Consider the following 22,625-nt stretch of genomic DNA (forward strand, 5'->3'; position numbering starts at 1 on the left):
TGTGTGTGTGTGTGTGTGTGTGTGTGTGTGTGTGTGCGTGTGCATGTGTCCTGTAATTCCTGCTCCCCTCCATGCTACAGTGATTTGCCTGGTCTTGTGCAAATCATTACAGCTGCTTGAATTCACGATTGCAGTGATCCTGTCATATCCAGAAGACACTGTTATGCTCCATTCTGCCATGATCACTGTCTCTTACAATCTCCCACTCCCCTTTTCCATGATGGCTGGCTCCTGGGCTTTGGATGGTGGGAATGTAAGATACAGATATTCCATTTGTGTCTAAACACTCCACCACGGATACTGTTTGTATGTTAGCCAGTTGTTTCGCTAACCACTGTTCACGACTCACACTTCTTTGATGCATTGAGAGCTGTATCTATGGGTGTAAGATACTAATTGAGATGGTGGTTTGATACTCTGTCCATTTAGCAAAGTAAGAGTATGGGTTCCCTCCTGGCTCTTGGTCAGATTTATAGCACTAGGTATGATTCCTCTGTGAAGTGGGCCTTAAATCTAAACAGAAAGCATTTGCTAACTCCCTGATATCTGTGCCATTACTATACTGATGGGCACACCTTGCCACTCTGATGGTCACAGCTCACAGGGCTGTAGCTGTGTAATACTGTGATGAACCCCCAATCCCAGATGTCTACATGACAACTGTCTGATACCATGAAAAGTAGCCAGGAGGGAGGAAGCTCCCTGGCCAGGACTAATGTAATTTCACCGAATCCTGTAATCAAAGCGTGGCTTCAGTAGTAGGGTCTTACCATCAAGTTCTAGTGGGTAACAAGAGCAATGGTGATAGTCTTGGGACAGCCTTGATCAACACTGGAAGTGGAGGCACCCGCACCTAGAACTGGGCTTTTCATTTGGTGACTTGTGGCTTCTGGAAGGGTCATTAATCCCTGTATGAGGTTTGAATGGGAGCGCCTCCCCTTAGGCTCATATACTGGAATACTGTGCAGTCTCTAGTTAAATTGTTTGAAGGATTAGGGCATGTGACCTTGTTGGGGAAGTTGTATCACTGGCAGTGAACTATGAGGTTTCAAAAGACACGTGGAACTCCATTCTGTCTCTCTCCTGAGCTCTCAGCTACTGTGTCTACCTGCCAAAGATCCTTAAGGTAGGTCACCCTCCCCAGACACCAAATTCCTAAGGTATGTACTGGGAAACCTGACCTTAAAGCTCCCTGTGGAAGCCCCGATATGATGGTTACTATTTAACTGCAATTTGACAAGAACTAGAGCCACCTAGGAGGCAAGGTTCCAAGCGTATCTGTGAGGGCTGGACTGATCACCTCTGTGCAGATGAGGGATTCTGTTAACTGAGATGGGAAGAACACTCTAAATGTGGACAGCAGCTATCCGGAGCTGGTTCCTGGACTGAACTACAGAGCAATGAAACAGAAAAGCAACAGCACTCATTTGGTTGCCTCTTCTTCTGTGGGTAGAACGTGACCATGTGCCTCAAGTTCCTGCTTCCAGGACAGATTGTACCCACAAACTCTTAGCTGACCACATCCTTCCTCTCTTCCTTCAATTGCATGTTAGTGTAGACTATTGTGGCACAGGGGAAGTAATTATTAAACTCAATGCCAGGATCCCATTACAAACTGGGCTGTCACATGGGAACTGCCAGTTGAATATCCAGCTCCTAACCACAGAGGACTTATACGCATATTGCTCACATGATCATTTTCCCTTGTTTTAAGAATTAAAGCGTTCTTTATTCTCTTCATCTTCATGTAACCTAGGCTGGCTTGAAACTGAGTGATAGGATTACAAGTATGTAAGACTCACCGAGTTTTATGTGGTACTGGAAATTGCACCAACGGCTTCTTGCATGGGAAATTAAACCCTCTACCGACTGCCAATTGATGGCTAAGCCTAGGATAAAACTTATCAACCACAGTATCTGTACCTGTCTGTAATGTCTCCACGGACAAATGCAGAGGGCAGATCTTAGTGGAGGGTCTTCTATATCCTGCTAATTCTGTCTCAGGTCATGTCATATCTGTATATACATCTTCTCAGCCTGGTACCGAGTAGGCAAAACACCTGGGCTAATAAGAACTAATTTCTAATCTTCATAGACATGTGGTTTTCTAGGCAACTATGAGCACACTAGCTCAGGGAATTTTATACAGCGTGTGGAGTATTAACACGTAGAAGGGTGTAAATTTCACTTCCAAGTAGCTTAGATGTACCAATGTCCCCTTGACCTGAGTGATCACAGATAACTCGGAGGGAACAAGCTCTAGATGTAACCTGAATGATGTTTGTGGCTACAAGTTTTATCCATCTCTGTGATTCTAAAAATATTAACTCTATCCCTTTGAGTATTGGTTCCTTTGACACTAAGTAGCTTTAAAGGAAAGCACACTGAGGAGTAAAACCAAGAAAGCTACATGAGCTTTTACTGTGATCAAATCTGAGATGGCGTAAGGCTCTGGGAATGACAGCATATTACAATGATCTCTAGCACCTTCCTCTTGAGTTCAATGCCCTCAGAGCTTCTGTGACCTATGCACAGCCCTACAGTGTACTTCCTGAAAACTATACAGAAAACACACCATTCTATTCCTATCTAGTGATTTCAAACCATGGATTAAGGCAAGCTAAACTCACTTCACCTGCCTGCTTGCCAGCCCTGGCTGAATTTGCAGACACACCCCCTTTACTGGCTACTGCATCCCTGACTAGAGTCAAGTATCTGGTGTGTCAAGGTCTGTCTCTTACCTGGGTACCACCACTTGTGTACTATGCCACGAATATATTTGTCAAGAGGTCAAAATGAGGAAGAACTGACTCAACACTAGACATTAAATTTCCCACCAGTACTAATGGTATAAGAAAAGGGAAATGTTAGGTTTCCAGCATGAGAGCACTCCACAAATGACGAATGCTCAGTACTGTGCAAAGATGGTTTTAGGGAACAGAAATGGCCTTATTCCTGTCAACTCAGAGATGTGTAAGATACATTAAGTCGGGCAGTGGTGGTGTACACCTTTAATCCCAGCACTTGGGAGGCAGAGGCAGGAGAATTTCTGAGTTCGAGGCCAGCCTACTCTACAGAGTGAGTTCCAGGACAGCCAAGGCTACACAGAGAAATCCTGTTTCAAAAAACCAAACCAAAAAACAACAACAACAACAAAAAAAACAAAAAACAAAAAAACAAAAACAAAACCAAACCAAAAGAAAACAAAAAATCCCTAAGTGTTGCCTGGCATTTCTACCATGTAATAAAGGCAGATAGGCATGAATAACGGACTTGCTGAGTTACGTTCTAATAGCTTATGTGTGGAAGGAAGCTCAATATCTAGGTTAAGTTGTATGTATTTACAATACAGACATGCAAACACAGAACAGACTGAGTAAGTCTCAACACACACAGCTCATGCTACATATAAAACCAACTCAGGAATGCATTATAATAAAAGTCAAAAAAAGAAGTCTGTGAGAAAAACTTAAGACACAAAAATCTTTGTGCCACAAGTTAGGCAAAGCATTGTTAGGCATGTAGTCAAAGCTGACTTTGAAAGAACCAACCAGACTTATCAAGTGAGTGGTTCCCCCCATGAAAGGCACCATTGTGTCTTAATAACACATTAGGCAATGAAGTGTGACTCTCCAAACCCTTTTGAGTACGTGGAGCATTAAGACCAGACACTGATGTCGGAGGGCTTCCCCTACTTTATTCCTTGAGACAACATACCTCAATGAATCTGCTAGGTTGGTTGGCCAGCAAACACCAGGAATCCTATCTCAGCCTCCCCAATGTCAGAATTACAGGTGCTCATTGCCATGCCTGAGCCACTGGCGTGGGTGCGGGGTTCCTAACATGTCCTCCTCATGTTTGAGCAATAGGCACTTTAATGGCTGAGCCATCTCCTTAGTCCCTAACGACTTAACTTAGAAACAGAAAAGATTTCAATGTTTACCAAAAGATGAGCTATCATGAGTCCCTAGACAGCTGTATATCAAACCCCAGTGACAGCTCAGCAGAGATGCAGAGCTAGAAGACAGGGAGAGTGGGGAACTGGACCCTCACAGGCTGCAACTCCAATCAAAAGGGATACAGGCATTGTGAAACAAGCTAGTTGGACTTTTATAATTTTTGTTAAAAAGACAATGTACAAGGCAGTGATGAGTTTGTTAGGTATTTAGTCAAGTGAAACCAAAGTTATTTCTAAGTAAATGTTTATAGCCTCTGTATTGATAAATCTCCCAAATGTAGAAACAAGCCCAAAGTTCCTCAAGGAGAATAAACTATAAACTCTAGTACAGCAACACTCAGGAACAACTACTCTAAAAAAGCTGTAACTGCGCCATGTGACGTGAAAGCAGGCAGGCTCCAGCCCGCATTTACAATATCCTCACAAAGGCAAGCCATAGCAACGGTAAGGAGACTGGGTTCCTAAGGCCTGGAAAGGGAGTCATGTGTACCAGGGCACAAGGTATGGGGAAGAGGAACTCACTACGGATTAACTATGGTAACGCTTTAACAAGTCAGCTTTACCTTTCACAGGTAAATGGCTTCCTAGGCAAGAACAATGTACTTCTCAAAATTTGGAGAACTAGATACCTCAAAAAGGATAATGTAAATAAACTTTATCTTCAGAAAGAAGCAAAACCCACAAAGGTGGGCTACTATTCACAAATATGTACCAAAAAAAAAAAAANAAAAAAAAAAAACCTGTATAGAAATGACTTTGACTTTGATGTCAGTAATGTGGTACATAAATAAGATTAGCACAGTGGATATCTGCAGCCATTAAAAACCATTTTCTTCTCAAAGGCGGTAGTATAACGAAGGGCCCAGGGTATAACCTGTTCGGGAGAAAGGACTGCACAAACGGGTCCTAAAGAACAGACATGGCGTAGAGGACACCGTGAAGCCTAGAGTTTGCCTACTAGCTTTTGATTAGCATGCCCGATCCACAATACACAGTGGGTGTGGGAAACAGGACTCAGTATGTACAACATTTAACTAGGATGGCAGGAGACATGGTGATTACTGCCTCCAAACAGAATGGCAGGGGCTGAAGAGATGGCTTAGTGTGTAAAAAGCATTGCTTTCACACTCGTGAGGACCTGCGTCTGGATGTCCAGCACCAACAGAGACTGAGTTTGCAGATGGGACATGTCTACACCCCAGTCACCGGAGGCTGGGAGGAGATACAAACAGACCCTTGAATCCTGCTGGCCAGCCAGGCTAGCAATCTCAGAGCTCTGGGTTCAAGGCAAGATCCTGCCTCAAAAATAAGATGGACACTGACAGGAAGAGAGCTGACATCCATCTCTGGCCTACACATACACACACACACACACACACACACACACACACATAAAACAGGGTTATAAAGTCGCTTGGAATGGGAAACAGAGCAAATAACCAAGCTAACACTGTATTTTAAAAAGTTTTATTCTTGCAGATTTAGAAATTTGAGATTTTTTTTTAATAACCACAAAAGAAATCCTTTCACACCTACTGATTATTAACAGAATGTAGTGGTGTATTATCTAAACAGAAATCGTGCTGATGTGCCATAATAAACTGTCTATTAGTAAAAAAATACACTTTAGGGCACAGTATTGTATCACAAATTTTACAGAAGGGATACTTTGCAAGAATTTAATCAAACTAGAGTAACTGTTTCTTTTAAATGCAGCACTTAAAAATGTAACAACTCTGTGCATTCTTTTCTTAGAAAAATGACCTTGTATGTGTAGAAATGCTGCTTTATTGCTGCAGAGGTCAAAGTTCAAGGCTCAAGAGGTACAGGAGAGAATACAAAGGTAGCCTTAGAAACTTGGTTCTGTTTATGTATAAAAAGGTAAAGTTTATAAAAGTTAATTTACAAACCAAGAACAAAAGTGGTATGCACGCATTATGTACATGCGTCCTGAAAGCATCAAACATCTCAGATGCACAGCCCAAAGAACAGAAGACTGCCACTCCCCCTGTCAAAAAAATATTTTAAGTCACACCATTATTTTCTTCCAGGTAATTTGCACATTTCCGAAACCATCAAGTCCACAATCTCCTCAGTCTTTTCCATGGTACAGTATCTAGATATGCACAGAACTCATAAAAACTTAGTAATACACAGCGAAATGATGGAAGAATTAAACCCATGAGGGTAAGGCATTCCTGCTGGTTACATGTCTGTGGTGATATGTTAATTTATAGATTCAGAGGCCATGAACCGGGCTCACATGCTTTGGTGTCCTTCCCTAAGAGAAATGTGTTTTCATATACAATAAGTAGTTGTCTTCATTTGACCCTCCCTCCCCAAGTTATAAATCCCCCTGCTGTACATTTCTGTTAAATCCACTACACTGGTTATATATTCCAGGTGCATTTGTAAAAAATGTGTGCACATTACCTCATGCATAATAAAATAAAATGTGTATGCTAGGCCAAGGCCATAATAAACTTTGAGTGTACTTTGGAAAGAACAGAACTCAAATGCACCCCCATTTTACTGGCTGGTATTTTTAACGGAAATCAGTATGTGAAGTTAAGCAGTGACCATAAAAAAGTACAAAAATCATTACAAAGCAAAAATATCTTTGAACCTCTAGCCAATGCCTGACAGTTCTTCACTCAATAACACATAGCTTGTAGCATGTTTTCTGACCGTGGCTCAGGGGCATGCTCGCTAACCTTCATCAGTTCCAACAAATGCTTAATACTACCAATTGCAGTATAAATTCTAAGAAAATATAATACTCATTAGAGTGGTTCCATTTAGATTTAGTAAGTTCAATCCACGTTCACATTGCTTAGTCCAGGTCCTACACACTAAGAATTAAAAGTGGTCAATCAGGACAGAAACACAGTTGGCTCCAACAAGGTAATTCGGATCTCCAGGAAGACACTTGTTTTGCCAGGTTTTAGGGTCACCTATGAGAGAAAAAAAGATTCTGATGTCACTCATGATTGTGTAGACTGCTACCCACAATGTTTTGCTATTAATGGAACAAATATAAACACACATATTAGAATTTTCTTCTATTTCTTCAAATAGTATACTTCTATCCAAACTTAAGTGTTTTAAGTAGACTTGCTGGCTACAACCATCTTAAAGCTGTTTTAGATGTCTCTTTTGTTATCCGATTCACTGGACTTTTAATGTAGGAATAAAAGTTATAAAGACTCAGACAATCACATGGCTGAGACAACTGGGGTTGCTCCGCAGTGTACACAGCTATTAGCACCGTCCTTTTGGATACAACTGTATGGCAACCCATTTGAGCTGAATGTAAGAACACACTGCTCACACTCAGTTACTGCAAACAAAGGATATTTTGCCAAGTTCTGTAGCACCTACTTCCTGAAGACTCCTCCCCTTTACCAAGCCAAACCAGCAAAACAACACCAGAGCCTTCCCTAATTCTGGCTGTGCAATAAAATCATTTGTGGCATTTGTGGGAATTCAAACACCCACTGGCTATGTAGCTCTTAGTGTTTGAGTTTTAAAGAAACCCTTGGTATTTTCAGATTTACATCCTGCACAGAGACCTGGCAGTGGGTATGACCCATGAACAATGGGAAACTGCCTCTGTGGTAGCCGAGGGAGTTGAGACTCAAAGCTGCTGACTGTTCCTCCCCTTCCAATAGGCCTAGGCCAGGAAAGCTTCTGTGCCTGTGAGACAGTGTGAGACAACTGAGACAGAGAAGCTACTAGCCCTCTTGTGATACACCAGGCAACCCCTCTAACAACTGGATGGCTGTCAACTATACCAGCTGTGTCCTCTATGCACGGTAGGATATGCATCACATTTGATAATGAATCCCACGCTTTAATGGGGAATCACGGACAAACTATTCAGACAACTCTAGAAATGCAAGGCAGCTCCCTCATCACTATGTTTTAAGTGTTTGCTGCACTCACGTCAGCACTTACCGACACTCACCTACGGAGCAGCTCGGTGAGCAGTAGCAATACGGTCTACCACGGTACTGGGTCACACAAAGGTGTATCTATTTTCTGGGTGAACACACTTCAGTGCTCACAGAAAGAGTATGGTCTCAGCACAACTGAACAGTAGCCCACACTCACTGGAAGTGACAAACATGTAGCTCATCTGTGTATCCTGTAAGGCCACTTGCAGCAGGCAGTTTAGATAAAGCCGGCCTCCCTCAGAACTGAAGCATTCTCTGGCCTCTCAGTGCCCATTCTCAATACTGCTTAACTTTTCCTTCACTACTTAAAATCAGCCTCCAACGCTTTCTTCCAAAGGAATATTTAAATATGACCCTACTGTAAACTTTGTACTATATAACCTTTACTTCATATTGGACCAAACTGAAACTTACTAATACTCACTGATTTATACAAATTTAGGGGCAAAACTTTACATTTTTGTTTTTCTAAGGATCCTGTTAGGGTGAACAATTGGCAGTAAAGACTGACTTCTAAGTTACTCAATCAAGAAATATGAAAATGCAATGCAAGCTTTGAAATCATGAGCCAATGAGCCAAAGTCACTTAAAACAGTGCATAACAAGAGTTACTTGAGAGGTTCAGGCTGGAAAAAACCACCCCCCTGGCCAGGCACCATCACTGTGGAAACTTTCTAAGGTTGGTATAATAAATACTTTGCGCCTTGGAAAAATCTGATAGATTATATAAATCTTTTAAGGCCCAAGAACAGCCAATTTTTAGCCAAATTGCCAATTATTAAAAGGTAGAAAAGTCGCCATGGTTCCATATGCACTTATAGCATATAAAGCGCACGTTTAAAACACGAGTAATGCTTCCAAGGCCACAGGGACAGAGGGAAGATCTGCTCACACTCAGCATGGGAAGCACCAAGAGCTCAGGCATTAATCAACGACAGTTCCCAAAGCCCAGAGACAGAGTGAGGAGAGCATACCCGACGAGGAGTCGGATGATTTTAGAGCAAAAGACCAACCGTCAGGAGTCATGGACGCACAGTGTGGCAAGCGCAGCTCCACGGGCTTCAGGAACTTGAGGCCATGGGGCCCACACATCACTAGGGGACTTAGCAGAGTTTCACCTGGAGTCACGGAGAGAAAGGAGCAGCAGAGATGACTCAAGTCTTCCCACTAGACACAATCCCTCCTAGTACACATTTGCTACAGCCAAATGACAGGAGTTCTCCATAGCAGTGCTAAGAAAAATACGGTGGACACTAAAATTGTAATTTGTAAGATTTTAATAGATATATTAGAGGAAAAAGAAATGTGACATTCATTTTAATATTTTATCTAACAATGTGGCTGAAAAAATACTTCAACATATAACCAATACACTCTGTCTCTGATGCCCCATTTTACATTTCTAGTACTATAAAATCCCATATAACCAGGGGCTATTAAATTTGAATTCCACCAAATAAGTCTGTAGCACAACATATTCAAAGCACTTTTTGGCATTCCCTGGGGGTTGGGGTGGGGAGGACCTTATTTGCGGGGGGGGGGGGGGGGGAACGTGCACATGCCATGCTGTGCTAGTGAAGGTCAGAGTGTAACCTGCAGGAAGTCAGTTCTCTCCTTTGATTGTATGTATGATGGCCCAGGAATCAAATTCTTATCTCTAGGGTTAGAAGCAGGCACCTTTGCACATTGAGCCATCCCTACTAACCTATGCTTTTCATTTTTAAGTGTTTGCTATACATGTGTTTAGGTATTCAAGCAGGGCCAACAATATGAGTCCTACTGTTTTTAAGGCAGAATACCTCTAGAAAGTGGGTTACAATACCATGTTTAGTGACATCAAGAACTGCTAAAAGTAATCACACCTCAATTCATCAATGTGCTGATGGATCTAGGAAGGCTATTAAAATAATGACATTCTCGGCTTCCTAAAACTGTTCAGAAATATGCTTCCCACCTTCTAAGGACATGCCACTCACTGTGCTGAGTGTTCAATAGTGTTGCCTCCTGAGGTAATAGTTGACAGAAAGGGCAAAGCCTTCTTGGTTGTTGATACCAACTATCTTGAGATAGATGGGCTTACAAATTTGATTGGGTCAGGCAAATAACCTAGCAGTCATGGGAGAGGCCTGCCGCCAAACATGTACTGGGCCTCCTATGGCCCCCACCCCCCAATCACATGCCAGTGGCACCACTTCTCTGCAGAAGGCTCATTTGAGAGGCCCTCAGTTGTACAAAGAAAATGCTGTGCTTAGCCTAAAACATCCAGGTAGGCTTTCTGCTTCTCCCTGTGGCAGGTCACTCAGGGCTACGCTGGAGTTATTACAGGGAAGCAGACAATAAGCTCACTTACCTTTCTCTTTATCTAAAGGTGGGAGAATGCTATTGTCTCTGCAGACTTTGAAATAGATTTCTTGTTCAATTCCTTCAGGAATGGCTCCTTGTGGGATAATTATACTAACACCGGTTTCTATGGAACTCAACACACCACCATTGCTGTTAAAAATGCCACGAGCTGTAGCCACTACAGTATGACCATCCTCATCTTCATCTTCTTCCACAGCTGAAGGACTGGGGGGTCAAAAATGGCAAGTGAAAATCCTAGTAACACGCACAGACTTCCCTTTACTGCTGTTATAGTTTCAGTATTTAACCTTATGTCTCTGAACAATTTTGAAGTTCTTTACTTAAACACGTGAAAAATCTTACTCAGAGGCCTAAGAGTATGCCCTTTCAGGAAAAATCAAAACTGCCTTTCTGAAAGTAAAGAATGAGGCTACTATAATTACCAGTGTAATTTCAATGTATCAAACATGGTTCTTTGGTCTCACAGCTACTGTGGGTCTTAGTGAACATCCATGAGATGGGTGTTCTAAATCACAGAGTGGCTAACGCTCACTTGGTTACACAGGAAACAGTGTAGCACAGAAAAGAGCTTTGGAATTTCAGTGCGCGCACACACACAGTGCCCTTCCTTGGGACATCCTGAATCCCACTGCCCAAGCTGACAAAGGTTTAAAGCCTCCAAGGTTCCAAGGTAAGAAGGTCTGGTATGGTATAACTTAAAGACCCCAAAAAAGACAAAGGCAGAGGATGAAACTATCAATGAACATTTCAAACTTGGAAGCTAGACTATCAAGACTTTGTGATATAAAGTTTTAAGCCACAATTTTAATGTGATAGAAAAGATGGCCTAACAACTTGAAGTATGTGAACTGAAGTCAGCTTCTCTCCAGCATGAGCGCAGGCAGGGTCAGGGATAGACTGCTGAAGCAAATGGAAAGGGACCGGCGCCTATCACCTGATGTGGTAACACAAGGTAGCCATGCATAGCAAGAACCCTGCTACTGACTGACATAATCATCTTGAGAAGCAGACTTCAGGTGGTCTTCATGGCCCTTGTTTCTCCCTGTGAGTGCGTCTCCTTCATGGACAACCTGAGAAAGTCTAAAGGGGCTGAACTGAGTCAGCAGTATGTGGTCAGATGGCTCTGTTCAATCACTAAGTAACAAGCAGACAGAGAAAAGCCTGCCTGAGTTAGGCTAAGGTAGACTCGACCATCTTTCTTACTACTGCCTTCAATAGCCATTCTGAGGTCACTACATTCCATTCTTTCCTGCACCCTAGCTAGGGTAGATGTATCTGTCCATCACACTTGGGCTTTGAGATTAGATGACCACAGGCTTACTTACCCCACTCTAGCTTTCTATATGATGCTGGTTGGGCAAACTGGCTTCTGTTCCCTAACCTGAGCTACTGGTGACACAGGGATAATGACAATACTTACTGATGCTATGTGCTCATTAGCTTTAGAATTTGATTAACACCTTTCACCTCCTGGAGGATGTTCTACAAAATGGTATCCACTATAGTAACAGTTCAGTTTACTGGTGTAATTTATCATTTCGAGTTTTATCATATAAACTACTTCAAACTATAGCTGCACATCTGTAGTCCCAGCACCTGGGAGACCGGGATCACTCTGCCTTCCAATTTAAAAAAACAAACAAACAAAGGCAAGTTCATATCTTACCTCACAGGGACAGCTTTAGGCATGGTGCTGATATTATTCATTTGATATTTAGGCTNATCTGTGTGAACAGAGAAAGTTTCAACTCCACTGTCAAACTCTGGAGGCTGTGTTGAACTATGAGCTTTCATAAGAGTTTTTGGAGAAGTGGGAGTTTTTGAAGACAATTCAGGTTTATGTACAGTTTCACTTGGCAGAAGATTATGGTTGAACTTCGGACTTTCAAATTTGCGTTCAAACGGCCGGGCAGAACTTGTGTACGGCTTTGGTGTGAATCGATTGTACACTGGAGTGATGGTTTTCTGAGTCTGCTCAGCTCCNTTAACTGGAGCTTTGTCTGGGAAACNTTTCTGGGGATAGAAAGTCTGAGGAGGGTCTTCTCGGGTTGGTGGTCTGAAAGTTGCTGGTTTACTCTGAGATGGGGGTGGGTCTGGTTTGGACATATATGAGTTCTGAAAATCCAATGATACTGAATTGCCTGAAAAACAAACATACATACATACATACATTTAAAAAAAAAAAACTCTCTGAAAATCATTCTAACAACCCTGTGCTTTCTTTTGGCATTAGCATGTCCTAAGGTAAAGTCCCAGGTCCCATGTGATGTTGACAAGTTGGAGTGTAGCTGGTTGCCTCAGATTCAGAAAGAGGCTACGAAAGCACTGGCCACACATGTCTTGAGTAACTCTGTCCCACTATCTACTGAAAATTAGAAACAGAATGACAATTTTGATTATATGAAACCTATCAGTATTGAAATCTCATCCTTAACCAAAGCATTAAAAAAAAAGGCACAGCAGCTACATACTAGTTGTACTGGCTAGTTTTGTGTCAACTTGACACAGCTGGAGTTATCACAGAGAAAGGAGCTTCAGGTGAGGAAATGCCTCCATGAGATCCAACTGTAAGGCATTTTCTCAATTAGTGATCAAGAGGGAAAGGCCCCTTGTGGGTGGTGCCATCTCTGGGCTGGTAGCCTTGGTTCTATAAGAGAGTAGGCTGAGCAAGCCAGGGAGGCAAGCCAGTAAACAACACCCCTCCATGGCTTCTGCATCAGCTCCTGCTCCCTGACCTGCTTGAGTTCCAGTCCTGACTTCCTTGGTGATGAACTGCAGTATGGAAGTGTAAGCTGAATAAACCCTTCCCCTCCCAACTGCTTCTTGGTCGTGATGTGTGTGCAGGAATAGAAGCCCTGCCTGAGACACCAGTAGATGATACTTTCAAACCGTCTGAAGTGGTCACCAGTATCAATCCTCTGTGCAGACGTGAAGAACACCTGCCTCTGTGTAAATCGCCAAGCACTGTGTAGTAAGACACTAACCTAACCATTGGGGAAATAGGAAATAAAAATAAACTAATCGTTAAAGATCATATCACAACCAGGGAACAGGAAAAGCTGACAAATGGGCAACTCAAGTGTCCATGGATGTGGAGAGCAGCAGGGACAGCTACACTCTGCCGGCTCTGCGCTCTGCCGGCTGCACTCTGCCGGAGCGGCAGCGAACAGAACCACTGAACTGCTAGCAAGTCACAAAAAAGGAACACTGGTGGGAAAATGTCGGTTTTTCGTTTTGTTTTAAAGAAAAGATAAAGGAAAAGAAAAGCTATGCTCTCTTTTACAGAACTAGTACAACACTGATAACAAAATCAGACAAAGCCATTTCCAGAAAACTATGAATCTAAATTCTTCATGAGCACAATAATATAACCACATTAAGATAATAAGGTAGAAAAAACAGATAATCCTGATAATTTGAGAAGTAAATATTTTTAATTTTATAGACTCCTCCTCCCAGACAGGGCTTTTCTGTGTAGCCTTGGCTGTCCTGGAACTTGCTCTATAATCAGGCTGGCCTTGAACTTACAGAGATCCGCCTGTCTCTGCCTCCCAAGTGCTGGATTTTTATTTTATGTATATGTGAGTGCAGATGCATGTATGTGTGTTTCCCACATATGTGCCTAGTGCCTGTGTGGGCCAGATCATGATGTTGGAGCGTCTGGATCTGGAGTCAGTCAGTCAAGGGCTGCCTGATGTGGTGCTGGGAGCCAAGCCCAAGCCCGCTGTAAGAGCAGCAAGTGCTGATAACCACTGAGCCATCTCTCGAGCTCACAAGAGAAAAACGCTCAACAAAAGGCTTTCAGCAAACTAAGACTAGAGACAGCTCCTAACTGTGATAAAAGGCACCTATTAAAACAAATCAATACCAACAAAATCTTCTAGCTGGCATCACTTAGGGAAAACAAATCTTTCTTCCTTAAGGAGGGGAATCAGCAAAAGATGTCTATTTAAACATTTGTTTTTCTTCCTTTGGTAGGTCTCTTAATTGTGAACAGAATTTGCTGTGTAGCCAGGCAATGGTGTTGTATACCTTTAATCCCAGCAATCAGGAGGCAGAGGCTGGTGGATCTATTGAGTTCAAGGCCAGTCTAGTCTAGAGAGTCAGTTCCAGGACAAAAAAAAAAAGCTGTTTAGCCCAGGCTAGCCTTTGTCTCTGAAGTGCCAGAACTAAAGACACGTACCACCACATGCATCTCCAAGTATGAGTGAGCTATGTGTACAGTAATTGGTTTGTTTCAAGAATGCCGCCCTCCAATAGGTAATAGATAGGTACTAACAAATGTCAAGAAGAGAAAAATTTTATTCTATTAGGGTAGAATATTATCTAGCTATTCAAATGAGTAAGCTACATCCATTGAGATTTTACTGAAAGATGAAAAGCCATTTTCTGTGTAAAACTGTATGGCTTTCTTATGTCCATATTTTAAGATGGAGCATAACAAGTCTTATAAGACACTATTCAAATATTTAAAATGGCATCTTGTTTAGCATGTGTGAGTGTGTCGTACCACTGAGAGTGTACGATGTCAGCAGAGAAGTGGCTGGAATCAGTTCTTTCCTTCTACCATGCAGGTTCCAGGGCTGGACTTCACATCAGGCCCAATGAAGCAATTTAACCTGCTGAGCCATCTCTATGGCCCTTAAATACTTAAACTGAGGCACATCAATTAACAGGTACTGCTTTCAAGATGTAGAAATTGATATAAAATTAAGTTATGTTAAAAAAAAAAACAAAAAACAGGGGTTCAGGGGTTGGGGGGGTGTTTTGACAAAAATCCATTTAGCTACAAGGCTCATGCAATATAACAGTCATTTAAATAAACAGAAGGTAACACACAACACACTTTCTTTCTTTTCTGTGCGAGTTAGTATGCAGTCCTAGCTGGCTAGGAACGTATTATACAGACTAGGGTGGGTAGTCTCAAACTCAGATTCACGGCCTCTGCACTAGGATTAAAGACATGAACTACCATGCTGAAATAACATACATTTTCGACAAAATCTTTACTTTTCACCGTTACCAGCCCAAGCATTTTTTTGACTTAAAAAAAAAAAAATTAAAGTCACCTAAGCTTCAAACCTGTAAGAATTTAACTTCATAACCATTACTCTATTACAGTAATATGTCGATGTCGTAACTTCCTACCTTCGCCCTGGGCGCCCTTGGAATGTATGTGGAGAGAAGAGCTGGACAGAGGGGGAGCTGGCTGGCTGTACTGTGAGGGCAACGGAGGAGGAGGAGGCGTGGCCTGGGCTGGATCATAACGTTTCTCACTGAATGATCTATCCACAGCATCAGTTTCGGGTTTTCCCCTATTTAAAGGAAAAAGAGAAGAAATTTCAATGCTGGAAAAATGAACCCCATCACAAAACTGCTGCTGTTTCTTTAAAAAAAAAAAAAGTATCTAGAAATGTCACAATTTCACAACTTATTCTCATGAGTATAGGTAGCAACTCTACCAAAATATACAAACAAATTCATCAGCACAAGAAATGTCAAGACAGCACAGGTACTTAAAGAATATTAGTAAAACATCCAGGAGATATCTATTAAAAGGCAGATGAAATTTTGGGTATACTTTTAATATTTGTGATATTTATAAAAATAGTAGATTTAAGGAAGTTTTGCAAATATTTTGAGAAATGTTATTTTGGCACAAACCTTCCTTAAACTAACTTCTAATTTTGTACAAAATCTTGGTGTCAAGCATACTCAAAGCACCATAAAACATGATGTCATAGACCCAATGCTGGCAAGCTTTTCCAGTGAAGAGACAGATAAAAGGACTTGCCTTTTTGAGCCATAGGGTTTCTGGCACAGCTATTTGACTTAGCTGTTACCAGGCAAAATTAGACATAGTCAGTCAATGGACAGGCAGGGTTATGTTCCAGTAACACTAGAAAAACAGGGCATCTTTAAAATCTGCCCTGGTTTCCTGCTCTTTTGCTCTGTTTGACGACTGCCAGAGTAGTGGGCACTACTTACTTTACAAGGCTTGTCTAGTAAAAATTGTGCCATGCACCCTTAGGTTTTCAAATTTGCCAATTGTTAATAAGTAACACATAGAATTTAAACAAAAGAATCTAAATAGACCCATAATTGCAACCCTGCCACCTGAGCCTTACTGCAGAGTGCCAAGCTGCCCGGCATTATGTGCACAGACAATAACATGGATTTGAAATGTGTATTTGTTTTCATACAATATTTATTGAAAATAATCTAGTTTTATGAACAGCATCAAAATTAGCTGGTACCTTGCTTACACATATTTAGACTTCAATGTTAGAAGACAACATTAAGATCTGAAAGTGCACATAATGCCAATGACACAGTGAGGGACATCTCATGGAACAGCCTCACATCAATGCCAGCCAGTCTTACCACTTGATGTTCCTTTTCAAGTAGTCATAGCTAGTGTAAGAGCCAAGAAATCTAGGTGATGGCAAAGCAAGCGCAATAGAAAAATGAAAGAAAACGGTCAATCTAACTAAGATTTACAGCAAATAGAACTCAAATGTCATTTAAAATATTAACCAACATCTATGATCTTAACATAGCCTGCTTCATAAAAGAACATACTACTCACTCTCACATAGCCAACGGAATCAGCAATAGTATTAACCAATAATTAACTTAGTTATATCCTACCCACACACATATCTGTGTCCTCACACTGCCTTCTGTGTCCTCAGCTCACCTATGCCGCAGCAGCTAATGGTGAGCAGAGAAATGAGCCAGAATAAGGTACAGCTCAGCGTCAGGGCACTTGCCCATCACATCTCAGGTCCTGGGCTCAACACCCAGCAGCACTCAAAAATAAAAGCAAAGAGTCACTGGATGGTGGTGGTTTGTGCCTTTAATGCCCAGCAGAGGCAGGCATATCTTAAGCCCAGACTGGACTACACAGAGAAACCCTGCCATGAATAACAAAACAAAACAAAACAAAACAAAACAGAAAGTAACGAAGTAAGACAATAAGCAATTATCAAATAATAATCAACAAATCATGAATAAATAAAGCCCAATTTAGAAAAAGAAAAGGTTGGGCAAAAGAAATGGCATAAGTAAAGACAGGAGAAGGGCCACATGTCTCTTGTCTGGCAGGTATTCTGACCCCTTATAAAGACAAACTGGCAAATGAAAACACGTGGACCTTTCGAACATGGCCATGATCAATGGTGTTCTTTTCTTTTCTAGCAAGCCCTCCAGTAGTAAGCTAAATCTCCGGTGGGAAGATGCTTATTTGTAAAGCTGCCACACACAACACGCTCATCGTGAACAACAAAGAACTGCCTGCCACTGATCTCTCTCCTACATTTAGTCCTCAGATGGTAAAAGAGACAGATACTACTTCATTCAATGGCAAAGACTCCCTGCGAGAACCACTGCTAGCACAGGCTCCTCCCAGACCTGCCACTAGCAGTGGGCAGATGACTGATGCAGTTAGCACACGGTACCCTTTACTGAGTGAGCCCCATCAAATCAATAAATGCTGGCTTCCAGGCAGTGCTCTAGAGCCCATTTGAACGTTATGTAACTAAACAAATAACTAAATTTTCACTCTTAAAAATAATCCAATTAACATAAAATCAAAAATGCTTTCCAAGCTAGGCCTGGTAGTGATCCTAGCACTTGGGAGGCAGAGGCAGGCAGATCTCTCTGAGTTTGAAGACAGCCTGTTCTACACATTAAGTTCCAGGACAGCCAGCAATATACAGTGAGGCCCTGTCTCAAAAACTGACAAACAAACAAAAACCAACAACAATAACAAAAAGCCAAAAACCCAACAACTTTTTATCTGATTCACAGGCAAATTTAGACATAAATATTTTTAAAATTTTATTTTATGTGCATTGGTGCTTTGTCTGTGTGAAGATGTTGGGTCCCCTGAAACTGCAGTTACAGACAGTTGTGAGCTGCCTGGTGGGTGCTGGGAATTGAATTCCTCTAGAAGAGCAGCCAGTACTCTTAACCATTGAGCCATCTTTCATACCCAGGCATAAATGAATTTTTAAGGCTATATCCTATTTCTTTAAATCCCTTGGGTCCCCCCTCTAACAGGAATTCATGAGTTTCACAGAACACTTAAAAATGATCACTTCTGGACCCCAGAAGCAAGCTCAGCAAGTAAGGCCCTCGCTTAGAAGCCTGACAACTTGAGGTCAACCCTCCCATCCTCGCTATACCTAGACTTACACCGTGGAAGCAAAGAACCAACTCCCAAAAGTTGTTCTATGAAATTTATGGGCACAGTGTGGTACACCCACCTTTTCTAAACAAATAAATTGCATTTTGTTTTATCTCTTAAAGATATATTTAAAATAAATGTCTACATGGGGCTAGAGAAATGGCTCAGCAGTTACAGGCACTTGCTGCTCTTGCAGGAGACCCTGACTCAGTTCCCAGCAGTCATACAGTGGTTCATAACCATATTTAACTCTAATTCCAAGGGATATGATGCTCCTTTCTGGTTTCTGTGGGCACTGGGCACATGTATGGTGCACATACATACATGTGGGCAAAAGACTTGTACACACTGTTTTTAAAGATAAAATTACTACAGAATATACCCTTTGCCTCATGAAAAACTGAGCTTAAATGACTCGGTACTCTATCTAGACACTGGCAATACAAAGTATGCATCTGTACTTCTCCTAAACTGGTTTCTTCAATAGAACCAAAGACTTAGAGAGAGAAAGGTGTTCTAAATCTTTACTGATGATATCTCAGAAAACAGAAGTAACTAAATTGGGTCTTCAATATTACAAGTTTCAAAATATAATCTAAAAGAAGTTTCCTCAGTACTACATAATGGTTTCACATCATCCTAAGAGTTGAGGGTCAGTAACAATGTGCATGCCTTTAATCCTGGGCACAAAACTCACATGTTTTATGCCTGAGCCACAGTTCCATTTAAAGTGACTGAGCTGGGTGGGGCATTAGAAATGGGTTTTCAGTGGATTGAAATTCCTCTGGACTACATCAGAGGAATTATCAGGTAAAGAATGTAGTCCTTCTCTGAATTTTGAGGCTCCCAAGTACCTCTCTGACCTTGCTTTCCAGACCATCTGCCTTTTAGGATTTGTTTGGGCAGCTCCCATAATTTTATAAATGAATTCTTTGTGACAAAACCCATCGTTTCTATGGGTCTTGTTTTGTGGAGTCTGAGCCCACCGGTGCCTGTGCTGGATCATACCCAACTCTCAGTCCTAATTTCTGCGGGTGAGGATCCGAGCAGAGATGGACCGGCAGCAGAAAGCACTAGTCCAGCAGGCACAAGAAAAAAGGGCACCAGCACAGAAGTCACAGAAGAAGAGAGAAGCAAACAGAGGGGAAGACTGAGAGCAAGAAAGCTGTCATTTCATCTCACCCGATCATCTGTAAAGCCGGACTAGGAAACTCTACAAACTCCCATGCTCGAAAAATCGAGACAGAAACAGTTCTCCTCACCTTTGTGAAACCAAAAAAATACCTGAGTGTTCCCTATGACCCCCTCACCTACCTAGTTTTAAGTCTTAAAGACAAAAGCAAAGTAAGGAAAAGGTTATCTATCACCGAGTGTATATGCCTGTATGGAGAGACTGGAGATTCACCGTCGTCACCTGAGGGCCGAAGCTCACTCTTTTCACCAACTTTCCTTACATCAAAACTCTGTATCTGATGTTAGGGTTAAGAGTAAAAACCCACCAACTACAGCCTCTAGAAAGCTGCATCTTGTGCGGTGATACACTGTGTCCAATTTCCTTAGAACCTGAACTCCACATTCCCCTACTGAAACTTTCATTTCATCTAGGTGAGTCTTAGGAGAAAGGACTTACTTTGAAGAGTAACTAGAAAAGTTGGGCTGGCTCTGAGAATGGACTGGCTTAGCAGGCTCTGAGTGATGGCCAGCAGGAAGATGTGCAGAAGGCTTGCTCTCAAAACTTCTTCGNTCAAAGTAAGAGAGCTGTTTCCTGTAATATTCTTCATCCTCTTCAGGGTCGTAATGATTTGATCGAACAATATCNTCGGGTGGCTTCACTTGAGGTTTCTGAGGCTCTGGGAGCCTGATTGTGAGGAACAAGTAAAACAATTTTTAGGTATTAATTTTACAAAGACAATGGAACATAAAAATCTAATCTTGACTTTCCTCCTGTCTATGTGCACAGGTGCTGTTCTTCAGGAATGGTCTATCTTGTTTGTTTTATACTTTCTTCTTTTTATTGTCAGCTATGACTATTTGGGTTTTAATGGCATAGTCAAAAAGTCAGCATGTATATTCTGAAATAACAAATTCCTGTTGCACATGCAAACGCAGGCGCCCTCTGCCACAGGAGTATCTCAGTACAATTAGGAAACTCAATGCCTGTTTGTTCAGGGGGTTCATAGCAGGTGAGAAGCAATGAAAGAGGAAAGAAATCAGGATTCTAGAGAACAATAGCAATCTATCAGTGTCGGCAAAAGGTACTTTAAAGAATCAAGACTAAAAGGGATTGTTTATAAACCTTAATCTAGGACCAATAAATGATTCTCGTTATAAGCAAACAGCCCAATCTACCCAAAATCCTTGAGGGTGGAACAAGGAGACAAGTCATGAAACAGCTGACTACATTGGACAGTAGTTCATTCCTATTATCCGGTAAGTGCAGCAAAGGAGTTGGCCCAGAATGTCCCCGTGGGGCATAGTTGACAGCACAGGGGCAAGAGAGGGAGGCCTGACTTCTCTGCCTACTCTAACATATGCTGTGTGCTACTCAACCAGAAGCTCCACAGAGAACAACGGCAGGTTCTTTACATCTGCTCCCTAAATGAAGAACTGTGGTGATTTCAATCAGCCAGAGTTTCTTTTCACTCCTACAAACCAACACTTCAGACTCTGAATGTACTTAAAATGGAGACAATATGGCGTAAAGACTTTTGTTTCAATCATTTATTTTAAAAACAAACCAACCCAACTTTTCCCAACATCTGTTTGCTAAAGCCTGTTCACAGGAGCCATGCGAACTCTCTCCCTGTGGTCAGGTTTGTCAGGAAAGCTGGCTGCTCAGCTTGGAGAGTAAGGGCTCCTTTTCCTCCTCACGCTTCCCCGTCACTAACGAGTCATCAGTTTCTCTCTAAAAAGCAAGCTTTCCTGTTCAGACTCACGCTGACTGCTGTGCAGCACACCCACCTGTAGAGTGTTTTGTCNTGCTCACTAAACTGACTCTGAGGAACAGGTTTAGGGCCAGCAAGAGAAGCACTTGGAGGTTTAGATGCTACTTCTGGAGGCTGCAGAAAACAAGAAAGAAACAGTTAGCAAGAACGCTGTCATCAGGAGGAAGCGGGAGTTAGGACACATCTGACGCTAAGTCTATACCACAGACTTGGGCTAAGACACACGTCTTACCTTAAAGCTGGCAGTGTCATTCACATCTTTCTTGTTCTCCAAAGACGCAGATCTTTTGTTTTCAAACATTTTGACTCTGNTGAGCACGGACTGTGGTTTCATTGCTGGATCCTCCTCCTCCTCAGTTAGGGTTGGGGGTGGAGGCTGTGGTTTGGTAGCCGAGGGCAGGACTTCTGGCTTATGTTGAGAGGAAGGTATCAGAGGAGGGACAACTGCAGCACCATGGAGAGGCTCGTAATGGCCTGTTTTGGAGGTAAAGCCTGGTGGTGGTACTTGCTCATAACTTCGCGGGTACTGGTCAAAGTACTGCTTGGGCTCAGATGACTTAGGACCTGTTGAAGAATAGGGCTGTGCCTCTGGCCTGTACCTGTTGTGCACCTCATATGCAGGGGCTGGCTGCTCTTCATGTCGTAGAGTAGAGGTTCGAGGCAGCTGCTCATAGCGTGTTCTACTGTCGTATGACAGAGGGGCTGGCTCTTCAAAACGCTGGANATAACCTCGTTCTGAAGCCTCCTCNGGATGTTGTCTGGAGTCCAGGTCTCGGGGATGCTGATTCTCAAAAGGCCGAGGTTGGTAGGGCTGTTTGTCATCATAATATGACCACTGGTCTTCATAGGTAGGGATTCGATCTTCAAACCGTAGGCGATGGTCATAGTTCCGAGAAAACTGGTCTGGGTAGCTTGAGGCCTCATACCTGTATGACGGCTGTTCAAGGTCTCTGCTGGCTTGTTTTTCTNTATATGGAAGTTGGGGTTCATAGGCTAGATTTGGCTCTTTATCTGGCCTCTGCCCTGGGTGACCAAGAGCTGGTTGTTTTAAAATATGGTTTTGTCTCATCATTTCTTCAGGATACGGCTCCTTTCTATACACCTGCATTTAAAACATAAGTAAATTTTAGCACAGGGGCTTGTTTTTAACTCTATTTTATTAGGCAATGACACATGTTAAGTTATAATTTTAAAATGTGAGATGGTGTATT

The 22,625-nt window shown here is 42.1% G+C and overlaps 1 protein-coding gene across 10 annotated transcripts in view; it reads right to left on the minus strand.

Annotated features, from left to right (window-relative positions):
* Window positions 1–5,409: 5,409 nt before the first annotated feature.
* Tjp1 (tight junction protein 1) overlaps window positions 5,410–22,625 on the minus strand; it is a 233,112-nt gene continuing 215,896 nt past the window's right edge. For 6 of the 10 annotated variants that reach the window (XM_029479119.1, XM_029479116.1, XM_029479117.1 and 3 more), the window contains 8 exons: window positions 21,647–22,516; window positions 21,431–21,528; window positions 20,100–20,327; window positions 15,427–15,593; window positions 11,945–12,419; window positions 10,265–10,482; window positions 8,889–9,032; window positions 5,410–6,912 (listed from right to left, as the gene is read on the minus strand). In XM_029479119.1, the coding sequence (XP_029334979.1) occupies window positions 6,818–6,912; window positions 8,889–9,032; window positions 10,265–10,482; window positions 11,945–12,419; window positions 15,427–15,593; window positions 20,100–20,327; window positions 21,431–21,528; window positions 21,647–22,516 (2,295 nt within the window). In that variant the 3' untranslated portion in view covers window positions 5,410–6,817. The remainder of the gene's footprint in view (window positions 6,913–8,888; window positions 9,033–10,264; window positions 10,483–11,944; window positions 12,420–15,426; window positions 15,594–20,099; window positions 20,328–21,430; window positions 21,529–21,646; window positions 22,517–22,625) is intronic. The other 4 variants (XM_029479120.1, XM_021166167.2, XM_021166165.2 and 1 more) reach the window with 2 other exon arrangements.

The sequence above is a fragment of the Mus caroli genome, chromosome 7, assembly GCF_900094665.2.
Source record: "Mus caroli chromosome 7, CAROLI_EIJ_v1.1, whole genome shotgun sequence".
In the NCBI taxonomy this organism is placed as follows: Eukaryota; Metazoa; Chordata; class Mammalia; order Rodentia; family Muridae; genus Mus; species Mus caroli.